Source organism: Eretmochelys imbricata, chromosome 9 (assembly GCF_965152235.1).
Source record: "Eretmochelys imbricata isolate rEreImb1 chromosome 9, rEreImb1.hap1, whole genome shotgun sequence".
Classification (NCBI taxonomy): Eukaryota; Metazoa; Chordata; order Testudines; family Cheloniidae; genus Eretmochelys; species Eretmochelys imbricata.
Window position 1 is genome coordinate 43,176,952 of NC_135580.1, and position 23,991 is coordinate 43,200,942.

General features: G+C 43.4%; 2 protein-coding genes and 1 long non-coding RNA gene across 3 annotated transcripts in view; 1 reads left to right on the forward strand and 2 right to left on the reverse strand.

Annotated features, from left to right (window-relative positions):
* Nucleotides 1-8,373: 8,373 nt before the first annotated feature.
* COPS9 (COP9 signalosome subunit 9) lies at nt 8,374-16,302 on the reverse strand. Its single transcript, XM_077826637.1, has 3 exons — nt 16,037-16,302; nt 13,250-13,322; nt 8,374-8,668 (listed from the first exon to the last, which is right to left on the reverse strand). The coding sequence occupies exons 1-3, from the start codon at nt 16,097-16,099 to the stop codon at nt 8,631-8,633; spliced, it is 174 nt and encodes a 57-aa protein (XP_077682763.1). The 5' UTR covers nt 16,100-16,302; the 3' UTR covers nt 8,374-8,630.
* A 29-nt stretch (nt 16,303-16,331) lies between these two features.
* Nucleotides 16,332-23,991, forward strand: part of LOC144270275 (uncharacterized) — a 29,404-nt gene continuing 21,744 nt past the window's right edge. Inside the window, exon 1 of the long non-coding RNA XR_013347133.1 lies at nt 16,332-16,462. This is a non-coding gene — a long non-coding RNA (uncharacterized LOC144270275). The remainder of the gene's footprint in view (nt 16,463-23,991) is intronic.
* Nucleotides 19,467-23,630, reverse strand: OTOS (otospiralin). The gene is made up of 4 exons (XM_077826620.1): nt 23,542-23,630; nt 23,037-23,133; nt 22,682-22,708; nt 19,467-19,676 (listed from the first exon to the last, which is right to left on the reverse strand). Exons 2-4 carry the CDS (start codon nt 23,092-23,094, stop codon nt 19,492-19,494), a joined length of 270 nt encoding a protein of 89 aa, XP_077682746.1. The 5' UTR covers nt 23,095-23,133; nt 23,542-23,630; the 3' UTR covers nt 19,467-19,491.

Consider the following 23,991-nt stretch of genomic DNA (forward strand, 5'->3'; position numbering starts at 1 on the left):
TACTCCTAATAAGCGTGCAGCTCAATGAATGGTTCCCCCGGTCCTTAGGGTGCTTTTCAGGGCAGCTGCACCCATTCTTAAAAACAGCGACAGAAAAGTGCGGTGACCAAATGGGCAGTCAAGCTAAAGGGAGAAATTGCCACTTTTTACAAGCAGGGTGGGAAGCAGGGTCCCATGCCTGGTGTCTTCCCCTTTAGCTGTGACTTGTTTGGTAGTCGGAGCTGCTAGTAGGACATGGACCCAGGAGGCCCTGACTCCTGCTCCTGTAGCAATACATTAATTTCAACTGTAAGAGCATCCATTTTAAACCTGATACATCTGGAACTATAGAAAATGGGAAGGACTTATTTTTTATTGGCATCCATTGTGAAGCAGTTTCAAACGGCCACACACGCATTATGGCATTACCTGGGCAGCACATGGTTACAGGTCCTTTCAATATGCAAACATCATTCACAAAATAATGCTTGGTTCTGATCTAGCACTTTCCATATTCAAAGCACTGGATCAACATGAACTAATTAACCCTCTGGCATAGGAAAGGGTTACCCTATTGTACAGATAGGGAAATGGAGACATAAACAAGTCCCTAACTCGCCCTCCACTTCCTCTTCCAGATCCTCGGATGGATTGTGGCCTCCTGCAGTAAACCCCATGGGAGGGGAGCAAGGAGGGCAGAGGGCCCAGATCCTCAGAGGTATTTAGGTGCTGACTCCCATAGAAATCAATGGGAGTTAGGCACTTAAATACCTTTGGGGATCTGGCCAAAATCTCTGAGATTCAGCTCAAAGAGTTTCTCCGAATTCTTCTACTTGGCGCTTGCCTCAAACCCCGTGGAAGAAACTAGGGGTTGGCGCCAAGCTCTGCCATTCCTCTAGGTCACCTCTGACCCATGGGATCCACTGGAAGCACAAAGCTAGCCTCAGTGAAATGTATACTTCTGTACAGGATCCAGGCACCCACACAGCTTTCTCCAGCTCCCGGAGACTGCAGTTCCCCTTAAGCCATGTTACTATGGTTTCCCCACCTTGGTGCAGCTGTTTTAATAAACAGGTTTGTGTTCTGTCTGTCAATGAAGTGTCACATCTCCACTGGCGCAAAGCAGCCCTATAGATGGCACAGGTGGCCAGGCACAGATCATCACTTCCATGTAGGAGCAAGTTCCAGGGGCTCCTACACTGCCCCTCTCCCTGCAGCCTGTGTTGGAAGCATGGCCGGGGGAAGTGAGCGTGACTTGGGATTCCCTGCGCCCAACAATTCCTGTATGGATCCCTTGGATCAATGCACCGCTGGCCAAGGTGAAGGTGGCTGAAAGGAGAGCTGGCTGGAAATTTTCTAAATGGGAAATTCAATACTTTAAAAAGGAACACATTTTTCTCAAGAAAGGGACCTATTTGCCAACCTGCTGGACTAAAATTTGCTTTTAAAAACCACTGCCCCGTTGCCCCTAAGTCAGACTCTGCCCACCTTGTCTGTAGCTGGGGCCAAGGGCTACAGTGGTGTTTAGGGAATTTTCACAGTGGTGTTTAGGGAATTTTCACAATGCTGCTTGGCAAAGGTGAGATAAATTACACAAACTACAACCTGGAAGATGAAAAATAGAAATACTCACATATTTTCTGCAAATCCTCCCCTGCTTAGAGAACTTCAGTCTGAACTGTACCTGTTTTTTTCCAGGGACAGTCCTGATTTTGCATGAACATTTCACCTCACTTTCCTGATAACTGGGATTTTCAAAGAATAGTGCCACTGTGTGTATTTTAATATGCTGAATAAATGTGTGTTTAGAATGTGTGAGAAGGTAATTACCAGATTCCTCACAGACTGAGGAAGCTACATTAAGTCAATTGATATATTTAGGCTTGGAAGGCTTAGATTTTCATCAGCAGGAGTTGATAAACGTTCATTTCGCCATACCCACACATATTGATGAAAAAATATTTCAATCAATAGTAATCAAAATATACAAAGAAAAATGCTGCTTGAGATCCTAGAGTTAAAATCCAGTGTTTTAGACTTTTGAATTAGGCTTGTTACAAATGGATTAGAGAATAAATAGTAAAAACAGGGTATAATTTGTTGATATAACGACATTTACTTTATACATTTTGACATATTGATAATGTATGTTAACGGTTTATGAAGTTTTAACTTTTTGAATAGCAATGTGTACTGTCATTCAATAATTGACTGGACAAACCTGCACCACCCCATAATTTCACACAACTATGAAAATGTAAAACTAAAATCTAAAAAAAGATGAAAAGTAAATACTGATATTATCCATCAAAACTATAAACAAATAAAAATCAAATTCTGCCAAGCCTCAATATATTGATCCAGATCAAGTCCTTCTTCACTGAGAAAATACTGTGGATTTCCATTATTCATATGCAATATTTATGGCACAGCCTTTTCTTTTCAGCTTCAGAAATATTAACTCCAACACAAAAGAACCAACAAAACTAAAAACCATGCCAGATCTAAAATAGATCTTGTTGATTAATCTTATGAGAGCTTGTCTACAGCCCTGGAACTTTAGGTTCCCCTGCTAAGCTGGTAGTCAGTTCAGAAGAGGTACTGCAGAAATACTGTACACAGAGTAGAGCAAACTCCTTTTAGCCTTATAACTGCTGCTTTCAAGTAGATCCTCACAGTTATTTGACAAGATGTTGCCTGGCTCTTTTGTCTCTGTAACTGAAATTGAATTGTAAAATTTGAAGTATACACATATTTAAATTTTTTTCTAACACAACATGTATTAGGTGAAAAATCAGATTCCTGGGAAGGGGCATATCACAGGACAAGCTGGATTTAGTGCTTTGCAATGATTTGTTTTTATCTCTGCACTATACTATCCTGCAAAAGAGCACGAGCACTTTGGCCTCAATCCGACTTAGGATTATGTACATGATGAATGCGCCCCATGCGTAGTTCCTTTGAAGTCAATAGGATAATTCACAGTTGTCATAAATATAAAGGGAAGGGTAAACACCTTTAAATCCCTCCTGGCCAGAGGAAAAACCCTTTCACCTGTAAAGGGTTAAGAAGCTAGGATAACCTCGCTGGCACCTGACCAAAATGACCAATGAGAAGACAAGATACTTTCAAAAGCTCGGGGGAGGGAGAAACAAAGCCTCTCTCTCTGTCTGTGTGATGCTTTTGCCGGCGACAGAACAGGAATGGAGTCTTAGAACTTAGTAAGTAATCTAGCTAGATATGCATTAGATTATGATTTCTTTAAATGGCTGAGAAAATAAGCTGTGCTGAATAGAATGGATATTCCTGTCTGTGTGTCTTTTTGTAACTTAAGGTTTTGCCTAGAGGGATTCTCTATGTTTTGAATCTGATTACCCTGTAAGGTATTTACCATCCTGATTTTACAGAGGTGATTCTTTTACTTTTTTTTCAATTAAAATTCTTCTTTTAAGAACCTGATTGCTTTTTCATTGTTCTTAAGATCCAAGGGTTTGGGTCTGTGTTCACCTATGCAAATTGGTGAGGATTTTTATCAAGCCTTCCCCAGGAAAGGGGGTGTAGGGTTTGGGAGGATTTTTTTGGGGGGACAGATGTTTCCAAGTGAGCTCTTTCCCTGTTATATATTTGTTAGACGCTTGGTGGTGGCAGCAATAAAGTCCAAGGGGAAAAGGTAAAATAGTTTGTACCTTGGGGAAGTTTTAACCTAAGCTAGTAAAAATAAACTTAGGGGTTTTTTCATGCAGGTCCCCACATCTGTACCCTAGAGTTCAGAGTGGGGAAGGACCTTGACAACAGTGCATAAAGTTTAGCACCTGCGTAAGTCTTTTGACGAGCAGGACATTTGTTTGGACCCTGAGGCCAAGATCCTCAAAGGTATGACGTCGCTTAACTCCCATTGAAATCGGTATCTCTGACTGGGCCCGAAAGCCTCACTTTCTACTGCCCTGCAGCCTGTAAAGTCATTTATACTGGTGCAAAATGAGTGTAAAATGCTAGCTGTGATTCCAAATCAGATTCACCCTTTCATTCAGATACAGAGTGTTTGTACTGCTGTAAATAACTTCACAAGATGCAAGACAGAGACTCAAGCCTTAGGTAATGAAATGGTTGAGGCAGACAAAATGCCCTTTTAAAGCGACCTCTGTTGGACAGGCTTGGACTATATGATTATTTCCTGACAACAGGAAACTGCCTGTAGACTGACTAGACTGGGTTCACTTAGAGACAGTATGAGGATCAAGGGCATTCTGTGCTTAAGTTAACCAATGTCTTTTTAATATTATCCCCAAATGAACCAAACAATAGGTTATAGTTCTTGATGAGAAGTTTCACTGAAGAGTCTATAACTCTTTTAAAGAGCAGAAACTCCATTCCATTCTCACCCTAATAATAGAGAGAAACTTTCACTCTAAAGTCATCTTACAAAGGAGACTAGGTATAGATAGCATGTGTTTCAAGTTCTGGATAGCTTTAAGCTGGCTCTTTGATTTTAATCTTTGAACATGTTGTTCTATAGAGAAGGAGCTGGAAAGGACAGTGGACGATTCATGTGATTCAGATTAACTATTACTGGTATACTGACGTAGTGGGATGCGCTGCTTCTTGACAGGATGTGTGCAAATATGAGAATACCTAGACATGCCACAGCTCTTTGCTGATACAAAAAAGACGGAAAATAACCTTAGAAGCATCCCTATGAGAAATCAGGAAAAGTTTCACAACCTAGATGAAGCTGGTGCCAACAGTTCCCTAGGTGAAGCAAGTGGCTAAAATAGCTGGCCCAACAGCCATATACATACATGGACAGACACACACACACATAATCATCTCAATATTTGCTACCTCCTTACAACCCAGCAGCCATTTACTTTTAGCATCCCCCTAATCAGACTTGGGATTAGTTACATTCTGTAAACTAACACTTGGACTATCAGTATGGTTGCAACAGCGGCTACTACTAACACACCTGCAGTTACTGAAGTCAATGAGAGTATGTCTACCCTGCACCCTAAGCCTGGGCTCTGACTCAAGTTTAAGCCTAAGCCTCCCCCTTCCATCCACACACAAATCAGTCTGACTCGGGTCAGCAAATACTCAGGACTCAGACCCTAGGACCTTGCTGCAGGGAGTAAGTCAGACCCCAAGTCCTGATCGGACTCAGGTCCAAGCCCTGTCATTTTGCAGTGTGGATGTAGCTCAAGCTGCAATCCCAAGTCAAGTCTGTGTAGTGCAGCATGGACATGTTAGCACAGTTGCGAGACCCAGCTCCAGAATTTGTAAGCCCAAGTTTACAATGTAGTGTCGATGCTCAAGCGCAGGCTTGGAAACATTGAGTCCACAAGCTCGGGTCCTACTGCACATACCCTGAGAGATTTGCTGTTGTCTTCAGTGAGGAGAAGATTTGACCCTTCATCTTTAACCAGCATGTGCAGGAGAGGAAGAAGAGAAGACACACTATTAGCAACATCATTAGCTGGGAGAAACACTACAGTGACAGTGTGCAGAGCAGATGATGGAACGTTCCTGTCATGCAGTGCACGTAATAATCCAAAGGAACCTACTATGTCTGTGGGAGTATGACAGAAGTGGCAACTACATAAATTTCTTTCCCATTTTTATCACGTAAAACTTGTCTAAGGACAAGCTTTATTTTACAGTAGCTGACTTTACACATAAGCTAAGGAAAGGGAGAGAGACAGAGGGAGTATTTTATTCCTGAGGGCATTCTGCGCCAAAAATTTCAAGAGTCTGTGCACAGTATTTTAAAATTCTGAAAAATTCTGCAAGTTTTGTCAATAAATAAATGCAGAGGCTCCAGCATGGCAGTGGGGAGCACAGGCCACTGGCTGCACAAAGGTGGGAGATCACCCTGCAGACCCCCCACTCCCTAGACACAGACTCAGCAGTGAGGCTATATCTGACCTTGACAGCACAAGGCCTAGGCCTGCCCCAGAAACACCGTGGGGCCCTGCCCCTCTTCGCCAGGTGCAGGGCAGGCAGGCTCAACCAGGCATGATCCAAATATGGAGGGGCTCAGTTTGGGGGCGGGATTCAGGTGTGGGGTGAGAGGATTCTATGTGGGACAATCTGAGTGCAGGCAGCTCAGTGGAGGGTTTAGGTGTGGGGAGATCTTGCTGCACAGAGGCTCGGGGGTGGGGGAGGTGTACAGGGGCAATGGCACTCTGCAGGGGCTTCCAGGTGAAGTGGTTGGGGCTCAGCAGATGGGTCTGGGAGGCTCAGCAGATGGGCCTGGGTGGTGGGGAAGTGGGGCTTGGTGGGGGTCTGGGGTCAGTGGCATGGGGGTCTGGATATGCAGGGGGTGGGGATTTGAGTGCAGGGAACTCAGTGAGGGGTGGTCTCCGTGCAGGGGTCAGAGTCCGGAGGCAGGGAGTCTGAGTGAATGGGTGGGGGTCCGGAGGCAGGGGGCTGAGTGAATGGAGGTTCCAGATTCAAGGGTTGAGGTTCAGCGTGGTGGGGTCCAGGTATGGAGGGCTGGGGGGTTTTGGATGTACTGGGTGATGCTTGGCGGGGGTGTCTAGGTAGGAAGTCAGGATGTACAGGGGGTTGGATGGATGCAGGAGCATATCCCCGTACAGTGACCCCCCTCTCCCCACAGCTGAGGAGCAATGGGGGCAGGAAGCAGGGGAAGATGCTGAGCTTCCTGTGGCTGCAGGAGATTTCTGGGGGTGGGTCTGATGCAGCCCCAGCCACTCTTTGCATGGGAAGAGGAAGTCCAATCATCTCCTGCCTCCAGCCCCAACAAGACTAGCAGTTGATCCTTGCTCAGGGTAGGAGCCACAGGCTGGGGTGTCCCCACCCCCATGGTGATTTACCTCTCTGCTTGTTGCTCCGGGTTCCTGAAACTATGCACTTGCGCTGCTAGGGAATGGTGTGTGACAGCTCTTGCAGCTTCCCTTTGCTTCCCTGTCAGAAAGTTATGTTTCTGCATGGAAGCAAAGAAATCTGTGGGACATATGGAATTCTGTGCACGTGCAGTGGTGCAGAATTCCCCCAGGAGTAGTACTTCAAGATAAAAATAATCAAAACTATGCACAGAATAATGTGCGAAAAGCTAGAAATACAGAGTTGAGTAAACTGAAGCTTTATTATACAGTGTGGTAAAATACCAGTACTTCTCAGTAGTATAGGTGAAATTTAGGAAGTGTGGGGCCTTTAGTTCAACCTCCTCAAATCTTTTAAACAGGAGTCACATGTGAAAAGGAAATGAAGGTCAATAGCTGTGTAGGGCCCCAAGGGTCCAGCTACAAAGGCCAGAAAGGAAATTACAGCTGGCATTAATACTGCTGTCAACTCAGAATGAAGAGAGTATAAAAGAAGAGATGCCAAAAGGAGAATTTGAACTTACATGGTTTAGAAATGCAAATGGAGCCAGGTAAGGCAAAGACACTAGCCCTTCACTTTTTTTTAAATGAAGACAGCATGCTCTGAGAGAGTTTTGCTCAAGTAAGGGCAAATATAAAGAGCAAGGTCTCACTGTAATAAAATAGGCACTGTCCTAGTCAGAGTATGGGAATGTGAAATACAACAATTTGGGTCAAAAATCATGGTTACAATTAGGCAATGGGCAGTTATAAAGGAGCAGCCTGTATATAATTTAGTCCAGAATAAGGATCACAGTCAAAGGTTAGTTTTTCTGATGAGAAATTATGGAATATAGTCAAACCTAAGATTAAACTGGGTAGCATTCCTGAATATGAAAACATATATACCAATTATAAACTTCCATTGTACCTTTTAATTGCAAAACTCAGTATCTGAACACTGGGAGGAGCAGGCACATGCCTTTCTTAAGTATAAATTGTACTAAGAGGTGGGATATAAAATTTATGCCTGGTAACAGTCAGCTTTAGCATACTTGTACTCTTCAACACGGTTATGAGCACATCAACTGCTTCAAGAAACACAAAATATTAAAATATATTCTGGCAAATCAGTGAAGGAAGAATTTAGTTTCAAACATTAAAATAGATCTGGGTATTTTAAATCTTCCTAAAGTGTGATCTAGGATCACAAAGTATTTTTCATTTTTTGGCATTTTAAGAGTACATTATTGCTATATTTATTGTTATTGAAAAATAAATTTCCTGGATGGAAGATAAAATAGCTATAGAAATTGGATATTAAAACCTGAAATTGTAGAAAGCACATTCCCTTCATAGTGCTATGTGTAAATACATTCAATGTTTTACTTAGAGAGACTGGATAGCTTAATCCCACACAATGAGAAACAAAACTCATCTAGCAGATGGTAAAGCCTGCAATTTGTCTTTGCCTAATAAATAAAGTAATGGTGAATGATTTTACAAAATTATGGCTCATCAGGGAATTTCAGTGCGTGACAACATCTATTAAACTGAAAGTACATCCCGGGGAGAGATTTTGTTCATATTTTATTCAACAAACACATCAGCAAATACAATTGAAGAAAATCTACATGTAACCTCCTCATGATAACAGTTCACAACTCCTTTCTTCTGTCATCTTTACTGATCTAGTTTCCAGCGGCTCTTCAGAGATAACATACAGATTCTCTCTGGGGTTGTTGTTTTTTTTTTTTTTAAAAACAAACAAAAGAGACAATCCTACAGGAGGATTCCACACCTTAGCATTGCATAGCTAGAAGAGTAATTTCACTGGATGTCATCATCATCAAAAAGATCTTCAAAATCTATTCCAAAAACAAAAGAAAATTAATACAGTGCCTATGCACATGCTATTAGCACTCTGCCCCTATTCAGCAAAACAATTAAGTATTTAATTTTTAGCATGTAACTGGTCTCATGTTTATACACTGTTGCAGGATTGGAATGTTAGTTGATAGTGTACCACACATTCAAGCTGAATTTGACACACATGCTTAAGAGTTTTGCAGATTCAGGACCCTGGGTTTCAGATCATAGCTATGTCTGCTACTCCCACGTTTCTTTTTCTAAGAATACACTGTAATCTCACCACAATATGCTTATGATGAAGCCCCTAGCACCCTTTGTTCTATTAAGTAACTTTGGGTTTTTTTGTGATGTGCATTGAAATCTGGGGTTTGTAACTTGTCAAGGTTTCATGTGCAGATGAGTCTTGTCATTGAAACCTAGTCCTTGTTAGACACTTGCTTATGTGAGAATATTACCATACAATTTGCTATTATTCACAGTTTCAGTTTGGGAGAGGTCCAAGGTTAGATCCCCTTGCTATTCAAATGTCTTGACTTAAATGCACTGGTGGAACTTTATGGAGATGCCTGCATGGCACTTATGCCTGGCTCTACTCTATACAGTCACTCTTTCAGTTGTAAGACACATGCACTAAAAAACTGGGTCATTCCAAGTAAAACCACTTTAATTTATGCGTTTACTAACCAGATGTAAAAACAACAACCCTAAAACACTTTGAACATAGACAGAACCCCTAAACAGTCTCAAGACATTTTTGAGATTAACCATTCTCCATAGTTTGTGACAATGCCGCCTGAACCACAGTAAGTTTTAGTAATACCATGGGTTTGTCAGTTCTTTGCTGTATAGCTGTCAAAGCTGTATTATTTACCAAACATGGAAAATGTGTATTGCCCAGGCATATGTTGTATTTCCAATCCAAAACTGGCCAAGAGCATCTTCGCAAGCAGGCTGGCTAACCTAGTGAGGAGGGCTTTAAACTAGGTTCACCGGGGGAAGGAGACCAAAGCCCTGAGGTAAGTGGGGAAGTGGGATACCAGGAGGAAGCACGAGCAGGAGCGTGTGAGAGGGGAGGGCTCCTGCCTCATACTGAGAAAGAGAGGTGATCAGCGGGTTTTCTCAAGTGCCTATACACAAATGCACAAAGCCTGGGAAACGATCAGGGAGAACTGGAAGTTCTGGCAAAGTCAAGGAATTATGATGTGATTGGAATAACAAGACTTGGTGGGATAACTCACATAACTGGAGCACTGTCATGGATTGATATAAGCTGTTCACGAAGGACAGGCAGGGCAGAAAAGGTGGGGGAGTTGCACTGTATGTAAGAGAGCAGTATGACTGCTCAGAGCTCAAGTATGAAACGGCAGAAAAACCTGAGAGTCTCTGCATAAAGTTTAGAAGTGTGAGCAACAAGGATGATGTCGTGGTGGGAGTCTACTATAGACCACCGGACCAGGGGGATGAGGTGGATGAGGCTTTCTTCCGGCAACTCGCAAAAGTTATTAGATTGCACGCCCTGGTTCTCATGGGAGACTTCAATCACCCTGATATCTGCTGGGAGAGCAATACAGTGGTGCACAGACAACCCAGGAAGTTTTTGGAAAATGTAGGGGACAATTTCCTGGTGCAAGTGCTGGAGGAACCAATAGGGGCAGAGCTCTTCTTGACCTGCTGCTCACAAACCAGGAAAAATTAGTAGGGGAAGCAAAAGTGGATGGGAACCTGGGAGGCAGTGACCATGAGATGGTTGAGTTCAGGATCCTGACACAAGGAAGAAAGGAAAGCAGCAGAATACGGACCCTGGACTTCAGAAAAGCAGATTTTGACTCCCTCAGGGAACTGATGGTCAGGATCCCCTGGGAGAATAACATGTGGGGGAAAGGAGTCCAGGAGAGCTGGCTATATTTTAAAGAATCCTTATTGAGGTTACAGGGACAAACCATCCCGACGTGTAGAAAGAATAGTAAATATGGCAGGCGACCAGCTTGGCTTAACAGTGAAATCCTTGCTGATCTTAAATAGAAAAAAGAAGCTTACAAGAAGTGGAAGATTGGACAAATGACCAGGGATGAGTATAAAAATATTGCTCGGGCATGCAGGAGTGAAATCAGGAAGGCCAAATCACAGCTGGAGTTGCAACTAGCAAGAGATATTAAGAGTAATAAGAAGGGTTTCTTCAGGTATGTTAGCAACAAGAAGAAAGTCAAGGAAAGTGTGGGCCCCTTACTGAAGGAGGGAGGCAACCTAGCGACAGAGGATGTGGAAAAAGCTAATTTACTCAATGCTTTTTTTGCCTCTGTCTTCACTAACAAGGACAGCTCCCAGACTACTGCACTGGGCAGCACAGCACGGGGAGGAGGTGACCAGCCCTCTGCAGAGAAAGAAGTGGTTCGGGACTATTTAGAAAAGCTGGACATGCACAAGTCCACGGGGCCGGATGCGTTGCATCCGAGAGTGCTAAAGGAGTTGGCGGATGTGATTGCAGAGCCATTGGCCATTATCTTTGAAAACTCATGGCGATCGGGAGAAGTCCCGGACGACTGGAAAAAGGCTAATGTAGTGCCCATCTTTAAAAAAGGGAAGAAGGAGGATCCTGGGAACTACAGGCCAGTCAGCCTCACCTCAGTCCCTGGAAAAATCATGGAGCAGGTCCTCAAGGAATCAATTCTAAAGCACTTAGAGGAGAGGAAAGTGATCAGGAACAGTCAGCATGGATTCATCAAGGGCAAGTCATGCCTGACTAATCTAATTGCATTCCATGATGAGATAACTGGTTCTGTGGATGAAGGGAAAGCAGTGGACGTGTTGTTCCTTGACTTTAGCAAAGCTTTTGACACGGTCTCCCACAGTATTCTTGCCAGCAAGTTAAAGAAGTATGGGCTGGATGAATGGACTATAAGGTGGACAGAAAACTGGCTAGATTGTCAGGCTCAACAGGTAGTGATCAATGGCTCCATGTCTAGTTGGCAGCCGGTATCAAGTGGACTGCCCCAAGGGTCGGTCCTCAGGCCGGTTTTGTTCAATATCTTCATTAATGATCTGGAGGATGGTGTGGATTGCACCCTCAGCAAGTTTGCAGATGACACTAAACTGGGAGGAGAGGTAGATACGCTGGAGGATAGGGATAGGATACAGAGGGACCTAGACAAATTGAAGGATTGGGCCAAAAGAAATCTGATGAGGTTCAACAAGGACAAGTGCAGAGTCCTGCACTTAGGACGGAAGAATCCCATGCACCGCTACAGACTAGGGATTGAATGGCTCAGCAGCCGTTCTGCAGAAAAGGACCTAGGGGTGACAGTGGACGAGAAGCTGGATATGAATCAACAGTGTGCCCTTGTTGCTAAGAAGGCCAATGGCATTTTGGGATGTATAAGTAGGGGCACTGCAAGCAGATCGAAGGACGTGATCGTTCCCCTCTATTCGACACTGGTGAGGCCTCATCTGGAGTACTGTGTCCAGTTTTGGGCCCCACACTACAGGAAGGATGTGGAAAAATTGGAAAGAGTCCAGCGGAGGGCAACAAAATGATTAGGGGACTGGAGCACATGAGTTATGAGGAGAGGTTGAGGGAACTGGGGATGTTTAGTCTACGGAAGAGAAGAATGAGGGGGATTTGAAAGCTGCTTTAAACTACCTGAAGGGGGGTTCCAAAGAGGATGGCTCTAGACTGTTCTCAGTGGTAGCAGATGACAGAACAAGGAGTAATGGTCTCAAGTTGCAGTGGGGGAGGTTTAGGTTGGATATTAGGAAAAATTTTTTCACTAGGAGGGTGGTGAAACACTGGAATGCGTTACCTAGGGAGGTGGTGGAATCTCCTTCCTTAGAAGTTTTTAAGGTCAGGCTTGACAAAGCCCTGACTGGGATGATTTAATTGGGGATCGGTCCTGCTTTGAGCTGGGGGTTGGACTAGATGACCTCCTGAGGTCCCTTCCAACCCTGATATTCTATGATTCTATGAAATACGAAATTATCTTATTCCTCAATTATGCAACTGGCTATTCCTAAAAATAGTAACATCCAACCATTTTACCACGTTTCGGATTTGAGGTACTGATATGAGACAATCTCTTGTAAACAATAACTTGGTTCACAATTTCTATATGCTACTCGTCAGAGTTTACTAACACAGAGTCAGTCGTGCAACTATGACTGGGCAATTTCATTTGGAATGACCAAATCTGAGAAATAAATTCATTTTGAGATGGTGGAAGTGGGCAAGCAATTTTTATACATTGCCCAGTTTTATATTTCATGTGATTTAATTATTACAAATGTGACAAAGTACAAACTGAAATATCACAAAATGTAATTTTTCCATTCAAAAACTGAAGTTCAAGACATGTAAGAACAAAATAATCCAAAAGCAGGTTTACCTCAAATACGGCAGAAGCTGTCATGCTACATTACTCAAGATAAAATCTAAGGTAGGCTTGTCTTGGCTATTCTTGCTTCCTAAACTAATGATTCTTGTTGTTAATTTCTAGCACCAAATACTGTAAACCTACTAAACTATAAAATAACTAAAATATAAAAATAAAGTAGCACAGGAACTGAAACGTGTTGAATTGCCTTACCATTAAAGAAATCTGCATGAACTGCCTTTTCGTTAGCTGCTAAGTCCATCAATAATCCTGTACTTCCTCCTGCCTAAGAAAGAACAGTGTTTTGTCATCTACTGTGGCAAATTTAGTTTAGTGGCAAATCATAATATTAATTAATTATCTTGATCATTCATACAAACATTTACATACCTAACAAAATAACATGTGAAATATATAGTACATTGCCTCATCTTCTTCCTGCTTGCTTCTGTTGCCCTCTGTACAACTCATTGGAGTGGCGTGGCATGATTGTCTCTCCTGCTTCTGGAGAGCTTGGACTTAGCTTGTTTTATCGGTAGTAACCTTCATTTTATCCCAGCCTGTCATTTGCTAAATTTCTTAGTGGAACTGTGACAGAAATAACCAAGATCCCAATCCTGCAGTAAATTCTACACAAACAGACTGTGATAGAACACCACAGTAATGAACTGTTGGGGGAGGGCAAATAGCTTTCTGGGATGTATTAGCAGGAGTGTTGTAAGCAAGACTCAAGTAGTAATTTTTCCACTCTACTGAGCACTTCACATAAAAACAATTATGTAAAAGGTTGTTATAGAGAGGAAGGTGATAAATTTTTCTCCTTAACCACTGGCACACAGAAGGAATGGTCTTAAATTGCAGCAAGAGAGATTTAGGTTAGAGATCAGGAAAAATTTACTAACTGTAAGGGTAGTTAAGCACTAGAACAAAGTGCTGTCTAATGACAAAATAAATATACTGAAAATAGATGGAGAAATGTTTTCTCTCCCAGTTGCAGGGATCTCTGAAGATCACCTAACACTGTAGATGTAACATTTCCCATCACACATGTGTAGTTTCAGTTGAGGGTCCAGTCTTAGGCCAGCTGACAGTGGCTGGGGCCAAATGCTTCAGAGGGAATGAACAGAACAGGGAAATTTTTCAGTTAACCATCCCCTGTTGTTCAGTCCCAGCTTCTGGCAGCCAAGAGGCTTAGGGATACAAAGAGCATGGGATTGCATCCCTGACCATCTTGGCTAATAGCCAGTAATCGACCTATTCTTTTTTTAACCCATTTATAATTTGGCCTTCACAACATCTCCAGGCAAGGAGTTCAACAGGTTGACTGTGAATTGTGTGAAAACGTCTTTAATTTCATCGTGTGACCCCTGGTTTGTATGTTTTGTGAAGGTATAAATAACATTTCGTTATTCACTTTCTCCACACTATTTATGATTTTATAGACCTCTATCATATACCCCCCGTTATCTCTTTTCTAAACTGAACAGTCTCAGTCTTTTTAATCTCTCCTCATAAAAACTGTTCCATACTCCTAATCATTTTTGTGCCCTTCTCTCTACTTTGTGTCTCTTTATTGAACATGTAACTAGCAGGTGGACAGGGCTGTCACTGGGATTCGCTTAACACTGGGGACATAAGGTTTCCCGCCAAAGACACGTGGTGTCAGCTGAGGGCTCGGCCTTGGGCCAGGGAATAGAATCATAGAATATCAGGGTTGGAAGGGACCTCAGGAGGTCATCTACTCCAACCCCCTACTCAAAAGCAGGACCCATCCCCAATTAAATCATCCCAGCCAGGGCTTTGTCAAGCCTGACCTTAAAAACTTCTAAGGAAGGAGATTCTACCACCTCCCTAGGCAACGCATTCCAGTGTTTCACCACCCTCCTAGTGAAAAAGTTTTTCCTAATATCCAACCTAAACCTCCCCCACTGCAACTTGAGACCATTACTCCTTGTCCTGTCCTCTTCCACCACCAAGAATAGTTTAGAACCATCCTCTCTGGAATCACCTCTCAGGTAGTTGAAAGCAGCTATCAAATCCCCCCTCATTCTTCTCTTCCGCAGACTAAACAATCCCAGTTCCCTCAGCCTCTCCTCATAAGTCATGTGTTCCAGTCCCCTAATCATTTTTGTTGCCCTTCGCTGGACTCTTTCCAATTTATCCACATCCTTCTTGTAGTGTGGGGCCCAAAACTGGACACAGTACTCCAGATGACGCCTCACCAATGTCGAATAGAGGGGGACGATCACGTCCCTCGATCTGCTCGCTATGCTCTTACTTATACATCCCAAAATGCCATTGGCCTTCTTGGCAACAAGGGCACACTGCTGACTCATATCCAGCTTCTCGTCCACTGTCACCCCTAGGTCCTTTTCCGCAGAACTGCTGCCTAGCCATTCGGTCCCTAGTCTGTAGCGGTGCATTGGGTTCTTCCGTCCTAAGTGCAGGACCCTGCACTTATCCTTACTGAACCTCATCAGATTTCTTTTGGCCCAATCCTCCAATTTGTGTTTGTCCCTCTGTATCCTATCCCTGCCCTCCAGCGTATCTAACACTCCTCCCAGTTTAGTATCATCCGCAATAGGTGGGTCCTAGGAGCAGGGCCCTGTATTTAACTGTCGCTGGCTGGGGAGCCCCCACACCCTACCCCAGCGGGGCCGGGCCTGGCCCCCCAGCAACCCAGGGAGACGCACGGGTCGCGCGCAGCTGGACGGACCGCACCATGCACCAGGCCAGCACAGCCGTCAGACCCCGAGGGAGGGAGAAGTGGGGGGTAACTGCCCGTCCCCAGGTGCCCCGACCTGTAGAAATCGCGAGGAACCAGCCAATCAGATCTGGGACCGCTGCCCAGACTCGCATCCTGTCAGCACGTGACGCAACGCGAGCTCCTCGTCCGCCCGCTCCCCCAGCGCGAGCCCGTAACCGCCAGCTCAGCCCGCGGCATCCCTAACAGCGGGGGGCTGCGCGCGCGCGCGCCACCTCCCCCACTAGCATCGTCACCTCGTCCAGGTCCACGTAAGGCCCTGCGCCCTCAGGGAACATCTCGTCCACTGCTGGCTTCATCGGCTCGTTAGGTCCCCGGCTCGCGAAGGGCCCCGGTCGGCACCGCCTTCCCCCTGGGAACCACTTCCGATCTGAGCTCAACCCGCCAGCTTCCGGTGTCAGGCGAGTCTGCGCAGCTCCACTCTCATGGCCCTTCCGGAAGCCAGGAGGACCGATCGCTCTATGATGCCAGGGAGTCCTGAGGCGCCGCCCTGGTTGCCGCTGTAGCTCTCCCCGCCCCTTAGGACTACCTGGCTCTCGTGGGGAGAGCGGAGGGCTCCTACCCTCTGAGAGAAGCACAGCTCAGGGCTGCTGTTGGCCCGAGTTGGGGCAGAGTCACCCTGCTCCCTGCAAGGCACAAGCCATGACCAGTCTCGGCACTTGGTGAGTGCTTATGCGACACAGAATTTCCCATGACCCTTTGCAGCGGGGCTAGGGCGCCCCCTGCGCACCACGTGGCCTGGGAGAGTTGCTGGCAAGGGCTGCCCTTGCCAGATCCACACTTCCCTCCTGGGTCATCAGGCCAGAACCAGAGCCTAATTCCCGCCACTTCTTAGTTCTGTGATCATGTATAAGATTGGAAGCCGTGTTGTGATCGGCTCAGTCTCAGCTGATGAAGGACCGACAGTCTACGCAGTCTTGGTTAATCGTCTGCCCACCAGCATCAGGGTTAGAACAAATCCTCCCTTCACATTCAGCAGAAGAGCAACAGCAACATTTTCAAAAGCACCAAAGGGATTTAGGCCTTCTTGGCACACCAAAGCTGTACCACTTTAACTGCCCTGGCATAATTAACACAGTACGATCTCTTGGTGTGGCTGCCATTAGACAAGAGTGCTATATTGAAACCAGTATAACTGTTCCCATACAGGTTTCAGAGTAACAGCCGTGTTAGTCTGTATTCGCAAAAAGAAAAGGAGTACTTGTGGCACCTTAGAGACTAACCAATTTATTTGAGCATGAGCTTTCGTGAGCTACAGCTCACTTCATCAGATGAAGTGAGCTGTAGCTCACGAAAGCTCATGCTCAAATAAATTGGTTAGTCTCTAAGGTGCCACAAGTACTCCTTTTCTTTTTGTTCCCATACAGGAACAGGGATAAACTATGCTGGTAGCTTGCACCCTCATTAGGGGCTGTGCTGATATACCTATGCAGGGGAAAAGATCACATCCCTAACTGACATAGTTATATGGGTACAAAATCTGCATATAGACGAGACTTGAGGAGCTGGAGTCCCATTTTCAAAAGTGACTGAGACATTTAGGTCCCAAAGATGTTCAGTGACACATAGATTCCTTAAGTGCCTAGGTCACTTTTGAAAATGGGCCTTTATCTTCTAAGAGTACATCTACACTAAGAGTACATCTACACTTGCTACAGTGACAGAAGGGGTTTTTCCATCACTATACTAAATTCACGTCCTCAAAAGTCGGCAGCTAGGTCGATGGGCTATCACAGACTTCCTGTGTGATGTTGAATGAAGTACTTAGTCTTTCTGTTCCTCATCTGTAAAATGGGAATAATAGCACTTCACTACCTCATGGGGTTTAGTAGGGATACATACACTAATGATTGTGAGACACCAAGATGCTACAGTAATGGGTGCCGTATAAAGACCTAAAGTAGGTAGGATAAACCTTATTGTTGAACTACCATAAGTAATTTGCTGTGCTAGGCAACTTCTGTTTGGGGAGACTTATACTGTGATATTCTGGTGACAGAGGTTCTGTTTTTCCATTGCCCTGTAACTTTGTCAAGTCATTTACACCTGTTCAGGATGGTTGTAAAAGGTAACCAAATCAGAATGGTAGCACTTTGTGTCCATTCTGCCCAGGTGTAAATGACTACACAAGGTGCAAAGCATTAGAGAACCAAGCCCTAAACTGTCTATTGCCTCTAGAAAGGTTATTCTCAGTTTGTAGCTGCTAGAGTGAAGCACTAATGCAAAGATAAGCAGAAGACTGGTTCAACTAGTGGTGAGACTGTCTTCAAAACAGCATTTATGAAAAAAATACATTAATAGAAAAAGGAAGGGGATAAAGATGAATAAGAAATATAGACAGAAAGCATTCAAAATCCCTTTGGGTTCCAGTCACCTGCAAGGCTGCCTCCCTCTCTAGCTGCCAATATGACATTTGAGATTAATGGAGGCTCTTGAACTAACAGTCCTAGACTGTCCATTCTGCTAAGGCCATTGCTATGCAGTACAAAGTGGCTTTGACTTGGCTCAAGATTCCTTGCAGAGCATTTCCCCTGTGTAGGGGGGCTCTCTGCTTGTGTACAGCAAATGAAGGAAGTGTATCTGTGTAACAAAGTGGGAATAGCCTTGAGCTAGCTCCCACTCTGCACACTTTATAAGCGCTCTTGCAAGGACCAAATTGGGAGATAATTTATTAGGACTGGGTGATTAACCAGTTAACAGCAATCAACTCATCAGCTGGGGACTGTTAAATAGGAGACAGGAAGGGTGACAGCAGGGCTGAAACTGGATGAAAGACAAAGAAGTCCAGAGAAATGAGATCTCTATCCCCACCCTCTCATGCTGTGCCTAGAGAATACACTGACTTGAGAAAAGCCTTATGGTGATGGGACATGAAGCTACCTAAAATGTTTACAAAAGTGTATACTGTGAATTTATGTAAGACTATGTGCCAACTGCTTACAAAGAGAAATCTAGGGTGAGGAAACACAGCCTGTGATAATCCCTCCCACCTGTGCCAAGTGTTCCCTGCCCAACATTTGATCCTCTGCTGGTGTAAAGGACTTTATGCCATCAGTAGCAACAGCATAAATTAGAGTGCGATCTCTTTTGTACTAACTTGCACTGAATGAGGGAGCCAAAATCAACTGCAGTGTTGCACTCAGACATGATGGAGAATTGGGACCACAAATTCTCAATTTAAAAGTCAGGGAGCAGGTGGCAAAGCATTGTCAGTGGAGGGCCCTTGGTGTGGAATTCTGTGTCCAAACTGGGTTATCAGAACCCAAATCTACTGGTAAACAATACTAAGGCTAATCTCTTCTCTTGGCTTTTGCAGAAAGTGAGTGATTATGGAATTGGAGGATTCTTATGGTGATTTGGGTCAACAAGTTTTTGACATGTTTTGGTCAAAGTCCAGAGACTACCCAATGGGCACTTTTATACATTTTAAAATACAAACAGCCAAAACCAGGATTGAAATCAATGAATTATTTATTTTTGCACAAAAGAATACACTGTATTGAAAGGAAAAGCCGGACTAATTGTCTGCCATTTTACAAACATGGAAACGCTATACAATATAAGGATACTCAAATGTTTGAAAACATTGAAACAACATAACAGACTGAATGGGCAATTCTGGCAAGTTTACTGGCAGCAGTAAATTTCTTTAAAGGTCTCAGCACTAACTTTAGCAAAATGAGCAAAATCATTAGTGCTCATGATAGGGAACATCATAACCAAGGTTATTTCCAAAAGGGTATTGAGCAAACAGGGTTCTGGCCATTTCGTTGATTCTGTTGTATGTTCCCAGAGTCCGGAAATACTCCACGTACGACCAAAAATCACTGGACCAGAAAGGCCAGTATGGCAGGGCTGCAGGTTCCTGATACGGGTCTACAATACAAATTGCAGAATTAGATTAACATAACATGAAATGTGTTGGTTAGAGCATGACCGGGAGCCTAGACTCCTGGGTTCTAGTGCTAGGCCTCGCTATGGAGCAGGTCGCTCACCCTCACTCAGGCCCTGATTCTCTCTAGGGCTATGGCCCTTTATGCCCCCAAGTGGTTCTCTGGCTGGCAGACAGCCAATGTAAAAGCTCTACACTACCAACTCCTTTGCCCCTGGTGCAGGGGGGATGATAGGCAGAGCAGGGAGGGGGCAAAAGAAGGCATGGTCAAAGTACGCTATGATCTGGTATAATGGCCCACAGAGAGCTGTTAGAAGCTGGCACAACTTAGAACTGGGGCTGTTCTACTTTGTGCTGTGGGCTGATTGGGGACTAGGCCTAGTCCAAAATTAGGTCAGCCAAAGGTGGCTTTAAGTCACCTTTGCCATCGTCCGCCACCACTTTTCGTCTGCCTGGGACAGGAAAGGAATACCATCGTTAAGGTATAATTCTTGTGAACTATTTTACAGGGGTGTTGAGGTGCTTACCCACTTCGTGATTATAAAGTAAAGTACTGCTATTATTAAGCTAGCTAGAAGTACTCCAAATTGAGTAGGGTGTAACTGAAAATGCTGTGCTCAATATTAGGACATTTCATAGAGAAATGAAATCAGTGGGAGCTTTGCATGAAAATTGATGGCATTGTATGGCTTTATACAGCAAGGCCTTCCAAGACCCTCCCACCTTGAATAATTATTCTGCAAATAAATATGGCTTCTCCTATACACACTGCAAACGATTTCAGTGGAATATTTTTCAGTAGTGCCCTGTCCTTCCTGCTTGGATGCCAGCCAAGTTTGATTCTTGCTGTCAGCTAAGAGGATCCCAAACTGGAACCCTTTCCCCCTAAACGATGTGAATAGCAGATAACTCTTCTATACTTTTCCATGATAACATTATTAACATTTATTTGGCTGCAGCTTCCTGCATGGTACAGGCCACATCCTGAGACTTCTCAGACACAGTGGGAGTAGCAGCAGACCCACTCTGAGAGCTGATTGTGCAAGTGGATCCATGCTGGTTGACTCTTGCATCAATAGGGCTCTGCTGGGGAAGCATGGGGGGGAAGGCTTCAAATATCAGGATTGGGGTCTAAGGTGCCTTGCGGAAGTCTGAAGCCTCAGAATTATGTCTCTTCTCTTCCACAGAGATGGAAAAAGAGATCCAAACAGGAAATGTCCAACAGTCGCAGACACTCTGCACTTGGCAGACAGCCAGGTTTTGGCTTTGTTTTTAAAGAGGATGTAAAAAATAATCTGGATTTGAGTTGCCAATTCATTGAGCTCAGGGCCTGATGCTGCCATGTTCTGAGCACCCTTGGGGCTTGATCCAGCAAATCACTTCTGCATATGTGGAACTTAGCTGAAGAAGTACTTACAAATGTAAAGTCACATGTGTGCTTCAGTGCTTTGCTGGATGAAGACCTCTGCTCCCCTAGTGTTTGGGCTATGTCCAAACCCCACTGAAGTCAGTGGTAAGTGCTTCTATTGACTTTGATGAACTTCAGATCAGACCCTTTAGTGGGAACTAGCAGTTCTCTGCAGTCCGGGATCAGGCCCTAATTTCATAAGATAGAATAGAATTTGCAGTGCATAGTCACAGATGGTAACAAAACAAAATCAAACGAATTAGCCACTGTTGTCTGTGGAATAGAGTTCACTGCTTGTATTAGCTGATCTCCAGGTTCATGTGAAGTCTGCTCCTTGGCACAATGTGAAACAAAAACACATCTGCTGATGAGAGCTGTAAAATATTAACCCAACTAGGTTTTTATATGGTAAAATACACACCAAGAAGAGATGTGTGGTTATTTAATTGGGATGTTGCATCAAAAATTATTTCCTGTGTTCAAATAAAATATTGCACACACCTTAAATTTGTTAAAGCACAGGAAAAATTATCAAAAAAATTGAGTTGTGAGGTGTAATTAAAGCAAGCCAATGAGGCTTGTTGCATGGAGTTAAAAAAAAATGTTTGTTTTCAATTAACATACAGTCAAATTCTTTCCATGCCACCCCCACATTGTCCGCCTAGGTTCATGTTGTGATGGGCACTGCTGTTTCCAGTGGAATGTTACGTTACTGGATATCAGCAGATCCAAGACAGTCTTCACTCTCATGCCAACACACATCTCAGTGAACGCGGTGTAGTGTTGTGTCCATCATTTTTCTAGCAGTGCTTGAAAAATTGTCTAGCATTGCTGCTCTTTACTCTCAATAAGAATTTAAGTAAATATATGGTCAACACAATTTCCCCGTGCTGTTTTCAGAAATAACTAGCTAACATCCAAAGCACCAAAACCTATCAATAAGGCAATTGAAATGTTGTTAGGATGACTTTTTGAAAGCAAAGGCAAACATTGCATACTATGGGCCAGATCCTCAGCTGACGTAAATCTGCATAGCTCCATAGACTATACTGATATTTACCAGCTGAGGATGTGTTCCTATTTTTTTTAAATTGGCTTTCTGGTCATTTGTAGATTGAAAGCTTTTTGTCCTGGAAGTTGGGATTTTTTGCCAATAAGTAGACATGCATCCTGAGGTTCCAGCAAGCCCAATATATTTAAAAGTCTGGTATTTCTTAACTTATGATAGTACTGTTAAACACATAGTTTGGTGATCATCTAAAGACATGCCTTAGCTATCAGTTTTACTGTTTTTATTTTAACTTTGCTAACACATCCTCTCTCTTTGTAATATGCAAAAAAAAAGTTTATATTTTTAATCAATTGCCTAGCAGCACTTCATGTATTTATTTATTTACTTCTTATTTCATACTTTATCAGCAGCAGATGAAACCATTTATATCAGGGCCTGATCCAAAGCCCATTGAGTCAGTGGGAGTCTCCCCACTGACTATAATGTATTTTGGATTGGGCCCGCCAGTTACAAGTGGCTCTTCCAATTTTTAGGGGGCGGAGAGGGAGAAAAAGTCTGAAAAGCATTACCGTCTTCATCCTGTACTGGCCGGGCATCTGTAAATAAATAAGAAATAATCAGTAGCAGGTCTCAGAAGGGTTTGCAGTGTACAAAGAGGTGCTGTGTAGCCCAGAAGCTGACCAGCTCTGCAATGCATTGATAGGAGCCTACTGTCAGCTGAACTTCTGTGTTTGAAACAGCTGAATAAAGAATTCCCTGTTTCCAGTCACTCCGTGGTACAATTTGAATACTGTTTGCTAATAATGAAGGCAATTGTGACTGGTGTATGAATAACATTTGATATCAAATGCAAGTCAACAGATCTAGATTAAAATATTTAAGGCAGATGAAAAAAATAAAGGATAAATATAAAAGTTAACTTACCTGTTAATGGATTCATCAGCATGCAGAGGGAAATTAAGCCAATAAAGATAAACCTCATGGTCTCTGCAAATTATTATTCCTGTTTCTGAAATATAATCTATAAAATGAAATAGAGCAGAATATATCTAAATATCTTTTTTTTTCTTCTATACAAAAAAGGTTGGAATCATCTATTTTTCACTAAAGTAACAATAAGATTTTTATAACATTTCCAGGTGTCTCTAACCCTCCAACTGCTAGAAGCACTTGGCACTAGCCACTGCCAGAGACAGGATATTGGGTCTGAGGGACCATTGTTTTGACCGAGCATGGCTGTTCTTATAAAAATTGTTAATTGCAAAAAACTTTCAGTATATCAAAAGAACTGAAGTACTAAGGTTTGATGTTCTTCTGGATTAAAAAAATTAATAAAAGTTCACCCGCATTGACGTGAAATTAAATGTCTTGGAAATATTTTGTTTTGTAGCTACTTTAGTTTCATTTTAGAAATTACCCTTTTCCCCACCTTTCTCTTAAGTGAGTAGAGGTCTGTAGCTCTGAGTCAGCTGCAAACATCTGAATGGGCTTCTCTTGCTGTAAAATAAACAACCGTTTAGAGAAGGGTGGGGAATAGGGAAAGGAACGTCACTTACTTAATACACCAATCTGATTTTTTCAGCCTAATCTAAAAGTGTGTAGCTGCACACATCTATAATATATTGCAGCGCCATCCATGGTCAGAAATGTCTAGATAAACTGGGAATAAAATTCCTATAGTATAAAACTAGAGAAAAAAATCCAGCAGCTAATTCAATAATTGCTGCTTACAATATCTCTCTAATTTTTCTCTATAGGAAAAGGTCTTCTCCAAAATAGGTTATTTTGGTTGGCATTTGTTGTAAATTTTGAGGTAACAGTATGTGTGTGTGGGAAAATCTGTTTACAATTATTCAATAGTGCAAGCAAATAAAATCTG